Here is a 9,981-nt window from a genome sequence, read left to right as displayed (position 1 = left end):
GGCTATGCAGCTGCTTGAGTCTCAAACGCAGCAAGTCAGTGTACAGGGTTTACAACGTTATGCCACCCCACTTCTGTGGAAAAAAGATGCCCTTAAGCTCAAGGGATCTATGCAATCTGTTCTTGCCAACCTAAGGAGTATTGAAAGGAGACTCCAGAAAGACCCTGTGAAGGCCTCAATCTACTCAGGAGAGATTGCTAAACTCATTGAAGCAGATTATGTAGCCAAACTGAACCAAAAGGAAGTAGCCCAGGCAGAAGAATCATGGTACCTGCCCCACCATCTGGTGAGCCATAACAATAAACCCAGACTGGTTTTTAACTGTTCATTCAAACACCAGGGTCTTTCTCTTAACAATCAACTCCTGCCTGGTCCTGCCCTTGGACCATCACTGTTGGGCGTCCTGCTGAGATTCAGACAGCATTATGTGGCTGTAAGTGCAGATATTAAGGGCATGTTCCATCAGGTTCGTCTCTTACCAAAGGACAGACCCTTTCTCCGTTTCATTTGGACAGACCTGCAGAGCGAGAACCCTCCAGATGTGTATGAATGGCAGGTCTTACCATTTGGTACAACAAGCAGTCCATGCTGTGCCATCTTCGCTCTGCAACATCATGCTCATAATTCTGAAGCCCAATATCCAGGGTTACAAGAAATAGTACACCAGAGCTTCTATGTAGACAATTGTCTCACAAGATTTCGTTCTGTTGCTGCAGCCAAACAAACAGTGGATCAACTACGCAGCATGTTAGCAAAAGGAGGATTCGACCTCAGACAGTGGGCTAGTAGTCACCCAGCCGTGATCGCTCATCTTCCTACTGAAGCCCGCTCCTCCGCTACAGAGCAGTGATTGGTCCAAACCCATGTTGACCCAATGGAGCCCACATTGGGACTTCGGTGGAACTGCGCAACTGATAGCCTTGGCTATCATTACCGGCCTATTGAGCATGCAGCCCTGACAATGAGAGCAGCCTACCAGGTGCTGGCATCTCAATATGATCCATTGGGGTTCATACTACCATTTACCACAAGGGCTAAGGTAATCATCCAACAGTTGTGGGCGAAAAAGAGAGACTGGGATGATCCAAATCTACCGCCAACCCTTAAGGCGGCCTGGATAATTTGGGAGAGTGAGCTAGAACATCTCAGTGCAGTATCCATTCCTCGCTGTTACCTAACGGCCTTCACAACTCCAGCAGAACAGAACATTTCCCTCCATGTGTTCTGCAACGCCTCTGAAAAAGCTTATGGGGCAGTGGCATATTTTGCAATTCAATACGACAGTGTCATTCACGTTTCCTTCATAATGGCCAGATCGAGGGTTGCTCCAAAGAGGCAGCAGTCTATGCCTCGTCTGGAGCTTTGTGCCGCCTTAGCTGGAGCACAGCTAGCCAAACTGGTGAGGAATGAGACAACTCTCTCCATCAGTCAGACAATCCTATGGACAGACTCCTTGACTGTGCTGGAATGGATCCAATCAGACTCCTGTCGATATAAAGTGTTCGTCGGAACCCGAGTCTCAGAGATACAGGAGCTAACTGATCACAGATCATGGAGGTACGTGAATACACAGGACAACCCCGCTGACGACATAACACGAGGGAAATCGCTCCAAAGTCTGGCTGAGCCTAGTCGCTGGAGTCAAGGACCTCCATTCTTGAAACAGAGCGAAGAACACTGGCCTAAAAAAACAGAACTCACCCAGTCAGAGGGAGTATCCGAATTAAAAGGGCTTCCAAGTTACTGCCTAATAGCATTTGACATTGTCTCCAACCTCCCTGATTGGAGCCAGAACTCAAAGTTCAGCTTTCAGACTATCAAATTAGCTTCATGTTCAATCCACCTAGTGCTCCACACTTTGGCGGAATATGGGAGCGTGAAGTCCGTTCCATAAAGAATGCTCTCCAGGTGGCTCTCGGAACGCAAGCTGTCACAGAAGATGTTCTGTCCACAGTCCTAGTGGAAGTAGAAGGGATCCTCAATTCGAAACCATTAGGATATGCCTCATCAGATGTTGCTGACATGGATCCGATTACTCCTAATATTCTCCTTATGGGGCGGCGGGATGCATCACTGCCTCAGGTGGCATACACTCCAGGAGACATGGGGCGACAGAGATGGCGGCACTGTCAGAACATGGTGGACCAGTTCTGGATTAACTTCATTAGAAACTACTTGCCTACGCTCCAGACCCGACAGAAGTGGCATTAAGCTTCAAAGAACCTGGAAGTTGACTCTGTCGTACTGATTGTGGATCCGCAACTCCCAAGAGCTCAGTGGCCCATAGGCAGAGTTCGAAAGACATTGCCCAGTAGTGATGGATGTGTACGGACTGCTGAAGTTGTCGTTAATGGTAAAGTTTACACTAGACCAGTTGCCCGCCTGATAGAGTTACCTGCTTTAGAAGGTAATACCAAAGACATTTAGAGAATTCCCTTTATTACCCATTTGCTGCTCAAATGTGGGGGCGGCTGTTGTGAATTCTTTCCTTTTAAATTTAAGAGTTGCGATCTGTGTTATATTTCAGTAATGACTTGCGTAAATAACGTAGTGCAGTATTCATAGTATGTACGGTTGTAGCATGACTGGTTATTCACTGTTGCTTCAGCACGGCAGTCACGCCGCGCGCTCTCACTCAGGTGCAGCGTTTATGTGCAAGGAAAGTGTGTGATAAAGTAAGTTACTTCAATATATATTGGTAATTACCTAGATTATTACAGTATACCACAATCGTGTTAACTTTAACAGTGTTTATGATGTTATTGATGTTTAGCGATCTTTTTGAGTGTAATTTGATCCTGTTTACCGAGCGGTTTAGCCCGCTAGCATCGCAGCGTGCATTGTTCATGTTAACAATTTTATTACATTGAAGTGTAACATTTCATGGTGATAATACCTTCCAGCAGCTATTATTACTAACTTCTGTATTAATGATACATTCTCATTTCTATATATTTTTTATATTTCGTTGTTGTAATTTTACTAAGCAGATTATTCTCACAGATATATTGGTGATACATTTCTCAGTTAATATTCTACATATCAGCGCATTTGACAGTTTTTTATTATAGAGTTTGTTATATGTTGAGTTATTGGTAATATGTGAACAATGAGTATTTATATCTGTTGTTTTATTTATTTCAGAAACTACCTCAAATACACTAACATGTGTGTTAGGTCACATCTTGTGCAATAAATCATCAAAATGAATATGATGACTCCTTGACAAGAGTTCTGCAGCGGTCAATAACTATTAACCAGCATTCAGTGGGGCAATCCCCAACATGGAGTGCCTCCGATTTTAATTAAAGGGTGTCTCTCTCGTTAACGATCACACATGAAACACATTAATAGAGGAAACAGAGCCACCACAGGTAGTGATGATGGATTTATTATTAATATTGTACATTTACATAAACCCTTTGATAGAGCACAGCTTTTATTTTTTAGGTTATTACAAAAATTGGGATTTTTTTTCCGTAAAGCTTCAATAACTGCAAATTGCTCTGTTAAACTTAAAGTGTTTTTGGTTCTTGAAAAAGAAGTCCAGATATATATCAAGACTATTTATTCATTCAGATAATAAGAAAGCGATTACGTTTCTGTATGGCTTGTCATATTAGCCTGTGTTTTTCCCTGTTCATGTATTTTCGCAGTATCGATGACTCTGTTATGATTTTGAAATGTATTAATATTAAAATATAAATAAATAAATAGAGCGAAAGATGTCGGAGACGAGGCGCGCCATGACGTCACGCGGTCGGCGACGCGCTGACGCGAGCGTCGCTTCCCAGCATGCAGTGCGCGAGTGAAGATGGCGGAAGGCGGCGCGGCGGATGTGGAGACGCAGAGAGGCGAGATCGCGACGCTCCTGAAGACGCCGCTGCGCAGAGCGGATACCTGGTGAATATGATTAAATTAGGCTATGCAAGCAGTCACTGTCCACACGTCAACCACTTGTTTGTGCACACATATAACAGTCAGAACTGTGCTGTCATTCACTGATAAATACTGTCTGATAATCTGAGTCTATCACTGAGGTGGTGTGTACCATAAACAGTAAAAGTGTGTGTACATGTATGTTCACAGAGGTCCAGATGAGAAACAATCACCGTCCGAGTCGGGCTTCAGTCTTTAGTGAAGCTCATATTGTAGAACATTACATCTGCACTCAAAACTGAGAAGATATACCAATCTGTACTGTTTAAAAGATAAAAGACACTATTTAGATATAAATAGATTTGTTATAATAATTGTAATTTCGGAGTTGCAGTAATATTAGAGGCTTGGTGTCATCTCTCCCTCAACAGAACGTGTAATTCATGTTTTGAGAGTTAAAACACTCCCACTCTTCACCATGTCACTTATATTTAGACATTATGATCACTCATACAGTTCACACATCATCACGTGTGTCTGCAGATCTCTAGTGACATCAGCACCTCTGCACTGCACTTTATAACGCTGTGATCACTGTTTGGATGCAGTATATGCACACTTGGGCTTGTTTGTTAGCCAATTAGCCTATACAATTTATATTTTTGATAACCGCCAAACTGACCCCAAACCAGCACAAATTTTGTCCACCCGCCCAAGACAATTTTTACCCGCACAATTGGGTCGGGAACCTGTCCAATCTGGCAACACTGGTGTGTGTGCGCGTGAGTGACATCACTTCCGGTCTCCTGCAGGTATCTGGTGGACAGTCGCTGGTTCAAGCAATGGAAGAAGTACGTGGGCTTCGACAGCTGGGACAAATACCAGATGGGCGAGCAGAGCGTGTACCCCGGACCCGTGGACAACTCAGGCCTGCTTACAGGTGTGTGTGTGTGTGTGTGTGTGTGTGTTTGTGTGACACTTGTGTGTGTGTGTGTGTGTGACACCTGTGTGTGTGTGTGTGTGTGTGTTTGTGTGACACCTGTGTGTGTGTGTGTGTGTGTGTGTGTTTGTGTGACACCTGTGTGTGTGTGTGTGTGTGTGTGTGTGTGTGTTTTAGGGCTGGGATAAACGATTATTTTTTAAACGATTTTTTCGATTCATCGATTAATCTAACGATTAATTTTTCAGATCGATTTGATTTCGATTATCTCCCCATTAATTGACTACTAACAATTTATACATGTTGATTTACATATCTGAATGAAAAAAAAACATGAATTCCTTAACATTGCAATATATGTTTATTGCTCTTAAAATTACAAAATAAAAGACTGACTAAGAATGCATTACTTTGCACTTGTATAGAGATAGCATTCAATAAAACCTTGAAGCCTTGAAAACACATAGCTTACTGAAACAAGCTTACTGAACACATAGGGCCTAGCTTACTGAAAAAAGTTCTTCTTTCAGATGAAAATAACAACAACTTGATGTCTAGCATTCAATAAAAAAGTTCACCCAAAATACTTGTTTAGAGCAATTGAAAGAATACAGTATGTAAATGTAAACTTGAGGGCTTTAAGCTAATACAGAGAGTACTTTTCCCCCCCAAAAAATAAAAATTTAGCAGTGGGAGCCAGCAGCCTGTCATGGAGAAAAAAAAATCTCTGAATGCTCCACGTGAAACTTTGGTGTTTCGCCCTTTTTCTATCGTGTCTAATGATTTTGGTTAATATGCACGCGGGAGGGAGAGAGAGAGAGCAAGAAGCGCTCGTGTTGTTTGAAGACTGTGAGTTTGCGCGCGCAGCCGGGGCTCTCTCTCGTACGCGACCTGTCACTGTCACTCACCGTCAAATAAGGCTTTGACAGCCGCCAAAAAAAAAAGATCAATGCAGAAAAACCCCTGGATTGGTTATATAACGTTGGACAGAATGTTGATCCGGCCATCGCGTATATTCAGCGCACATAAGGTAAACATTTTGCAAACGTTTTTTAGAGAAATAAAAACAGGTCGACGAATTGATGCGCATATTTTGCGTCGACGTATTTTTTGCGTCGACGTATTTTTTGCGTCGACGTCATCGATGACCTCGACGCGTTGTCCCAGCCCTAGTGTGTTTGTGTGACACTTGTGTGTGTGTTTGTGTGACACCTGTGTGTGTGTTTGTGTGACACCTGTGTGTGTGTTTGTGTGACACCTGTGTGTGTGTTTGTGTGACACCTGTGTGTGTGTGTTTGTGTGACACCTGTGTGTGTGTGTGTGTGTGTGTGTGTTTGTGTGTGTGTGTGTGTGTGTGACACGAGAGTGTGTGTGTGTGTGTGTTTGTGTGACACCTGTGTGTGTGTGTGTTTGTGTGACACCTGTGTGTGTGTGTGTGTGTGTTTGTTTGTGTGACACTTGTGTGTGTGTGTTTGTGTGACACCTGTGTGTGTGTGTGTGTGTGTGTGTGTTTGTGTGACACCTGTGTGTGTGTGTGTGTGTGTGTGACACCTGTGTGTGACACCTGTGTGTGTGTGTGTGTGACACCTGTGTGTGTGTGTGTGTGACACCTGTGTGTGTTTGTGTGACACCTGTGTGTGTGTGTTTGTGTGACACCTGTGTGTGTGTGTGTGTGTGTGTGTGTGTGTGTGTGTGACACGAGAGTGTGTGTGTGTGTGTTTGTGTGACACCTGTGTGTGTGTGTGTGTGTGTGTGTGTGTGTGTGTGTGTTTGTGTGACACCTGTGTGTGTGTGTGTGTGTGTGTGTGTGTTTGTGTGACACCTGTGTGTGTGTGTGTGTGTGTGTGTGTGTGTGTGTGTGTGCGTGTGTGTGTTTGTGTGACACCTGTGTGTGTGTGTGCGTGCGTGTGTGTGTTTGTGTGACACCTGTGTGTGTGTGTGTGTGTGTGTGTGTGTGTGCGTGTGTGTGTTTGTGTGACACCTGTGTGTGTGTGTGTGTGTGTGTGTTTGTGTGACACCTGTGTGTGTGTGTGTGTGTGTTTGTGTGACACCTGTGTGTGTGTGTGTGTGTGTGTGTGTGTGTGCAGACGGGGACGTGCTGGGCCTCAAGCAGCACCTGATCGATGAGCTGGACTACATCCTGCTGCCGGCGGCCGGCTGGAACAAGCTGCTGAGCTGGTACGGTCTGAGCCCGGGACAGGAGCCCATCGCCCGCAAGGTGCTGCAGCTGAACACACACACCATTCCACTGTGCTGTTTTATCTTGAACAAGCCTATGGTAAATTAAATCCTTTTACATAATATATAACAACATATACAGACAAAATTCAAGGTAGAAAATCTTACTTTCACTAATGTAGTATTTCTGAAGATGTCATGCTGTCAGAGGCTGAGAGGTCAGAGTATCAACCAATAGATCTTCCAGAATCCAATAATTAAACATGAGCACTGCACGCAAAGTCAAAACGCCTTATTGGAGTTTTTATATTAATGTATATTTGAAGAGTTTGGTACCAAAACCAAAATCAGAATTGTATTTGGTCGGTATTGAAAAGTAAATTTTTCATTTTAAGGCACTCTAGACATTGACAACCAATCACAGCGCACCATTCCACGCACTCGAGACATTGACAACCAATCACAGCGCACCATTCCACGCACTCTAGACATTGACAACCAATCACAGCGCACCATTCCACGCACTCTAGACATTGACAACCAATCACAGCGCACCATTCCACGCATTCTAGACATTGACAACCAATCACAGCGCACCATTCCACGCACTCTAGACATTGACAACCAATCACAGCGCACCATTCCACGCACTCTAGACATTGACAACCAATCACAGCGCACCATTCCACGCACTCTAGACAGTGACAACCAATCACAGCGCACCATTCCACGCACTCTAGACTAGGGATGTAACGATATTGACGATATCGCGCTATCGTGGTGGTAAACGTGTCTCGATATCGTCGTGGTTGGGTTACAATATTAAAAGGACAGGTGTCCGTCAAAAAGCAAGAGGAATAAACACAGTCCCGCGGAACAAATCATTGTTAACTACATAGACCATGATCCTTTGCGCTGCATCGTCACAACAACCGTTGTTAAGCCAATAGGATTGCACGCTGCACGCTGTCCACACAAGCTCACAGCAAGCCAGCATGGCCGACAGCGATACTTGTAAGGATGAAAACAACAACCCCGAATTTGAGATTGTGCCAGCCCCTGCAGCTTTTAAATCAGATGTCTGGAAACATTTTGGTTTCGCCGTGTCAAAAAACGCAAAAGGAGAGAAGGTGGTGGACAGACAATGGACTATGTGCAAGCACTGCCACAGTAAACTGCGATACAACACAGGAAACACAAGCAACATGCGAAGTCATCTGACGACCCATCATCCCAAAAAGTTTGCAGATTCTCTCACAAAGAAAGTCCTGTCCTGTCAAAAAACCCTGAAGGAGGCATTTTCAACAACTATGCCACACAACAGCGCAAGGGCTCAAGAAATCACGAGGTACATCGCGGAATACATAGCGTGTGATTTACGTCCCTTTTCTGCAGTAGATGGCAAAGGATTTAAAAGGTTAGTGGCCAAGCTTGAGCCGAAGTATCAAATGCCGTCGCGGGCTCATTTTAGTCAAACTGTGTTCCCTGCTCTTTACCGTGAGACAAAAGAACGTGTCATGTTGAACCTTAAACAGTCTGAGTGCACTGCTATTACCACTGATGGGTGGACTTCAAGAGCGACTCACCGTTACATAACTATTACGGCACATGTTTTGACGAGTGAATGGGAAATGCAGAGTTACGTTTTACAAACTAGACAGCTTAGCGAATCACACACTGGTGTAAACATAGCTGAAGTCCTTAAATCTGCAGTCAAAGAGTGGGGGCTGGACAAGATTGGAACAAGGATCGGTGTTGTTACTGACAACGCAAGCAACATGCGAGTAGCAGTAAAGGAAGCCGAACTGTCCCCTCACATACGGTGCTTTGCGCACACACTAAACCTGGCCTCCAAAGCAGGTTTAAAGGTCAACGCAGTGAGCCGCCTCCTCGGTAGAGTCAGACGTGTAGCAAGTTTTTTTCACCGCAGTTCTACAGCCACAGCCGTGCTGACCACCAAACAAAAACTACTCAATCTCCCTGTACATAAACTCATTATTGATGTAGTGACAAGATGGAATAGCTCTCTGGACATGGTGGAGCGCTACCTTGAACAGCAACAAGCTGTTGCTGCAGCCCTGCTGAGTGATGAACTGAGACACAAGTCACGTGAAATTGACACTTTGGACACATCTGACATTGCAAATGCAGAGGATCTTGTGAAGATTCTTTTACCAATAAAAAAGGCCACAACTGTTCTCTGTGATGAGTTGCAACCAACAATATCTCTCATTTCACCACTAAAACAAATGATTCAAGACAGCATGGCCACAGATAATCATGACTCAAATGCCATTGCTCAGATGAAGGGAGCCATTCTGAAGGATCTTACTGACAGATACCAAGGAGAGGATGAAAGGTTCATGCAGGAGAGCAGTGCTTTGGATCCAGGCTTTCGGACCTTGCAACATCTAGGCAGTGGAGAGAGAGAGGACGTCTTTGAAAGAATAAAGTTCAAAGCATCACAGATGCAACAACAGGTAAAAAATGTTAAAGCTGTGCCATAGAGAAAATTGAGAGAAATACAATAAAATGTAACAAAATGCTGATTTAATGTCTTTTTATCATTTATGATAAAAGCTTTGTGCCTCGTCTTAAGAAGCATGCCCTTGAGGACCTCCTTGGCTCTTCTTTTAGCAGTAATCAAGTCACAGGTGGAATTCAGGCAGAAATTGACTCTTACTGCAAAGAAGCATTAGTTTCTCTGTCTGCTTGCCCTCTTAAGTGGTGGAGAGACAATGCAGGGCGGTATCCTATTCTGTCTTCATTAGCAAAGACCTACCTGTGTATACCCGCTACCTCAGTGCCCAGTGAAAGGGTATTTTCAACAGCAGGGGATATTGTAAATGCCCAGAGGTCTCTTCTTCTCCCTTGCAATGTAGATCTTTTGATTTTTCTAAAGAAAAACTTGAACATTAGCTAAAGAATAGTTCAGTGTTTTTCAGAAGGCTTTTTGCCAGACAGTTTAAGGATTTTTTTTTTTA

At 44.0% G+C, this 9,981-nt stretch overlaps 1 protein-coding gene across 3 annotated transcripts in view; it reads left to right on the top strand.

Annotated features, from left to right (window-relative positions):
- The first annotated feature begins 3,773 nt into the window (after positions 1-3,773).
- The window catches only part of LOC132099235 (ubiquitin carboxyl-terminal hydrolase 15-like), a 46,234-nt gene continuing 40,026 nt past the window's right edge, over positions 3,774-9,981 (top strand). For all 3 annotated transcript variants that reach the window (XM_059505679.1, XM_059505678.1, XM_059505677.1), the window contains exons 1-3: positions 3,774-3,903; positions 4,692-4,819; positions 6,907-7,037. In XM_059505679.1, the coding sequence (XP_059361662.1) occupies positions 3,815-3,903; positions 4,692-4,819; positions 6,907-7,037 (348 nt within the window). In that variant the 5' untranslated portion in view covers positions 3,774-3,814. The remainder of the gene's footprint in view (positions 3,904-4,691; positions 4,820-6,906; positions 7,038-9,981) is intronic.

The sequence above is a fragment of the Carassius carassius genome, chromosome 22 (genome assembly GCF_963082965.1).
Source record: "Carassius carassius chromosome 22, fCarCar2.1, whole genome shotgun sequence".
Lineage (NCBI taxonomy): Eukaryota > Metazoa > Chordata > Actinopteri > Cypriniformes > Cyprinidae > Carassius > Carassius carassius.
This window is presented reverse-complemented; position numbering and strand designations above follow the sequence as displayed.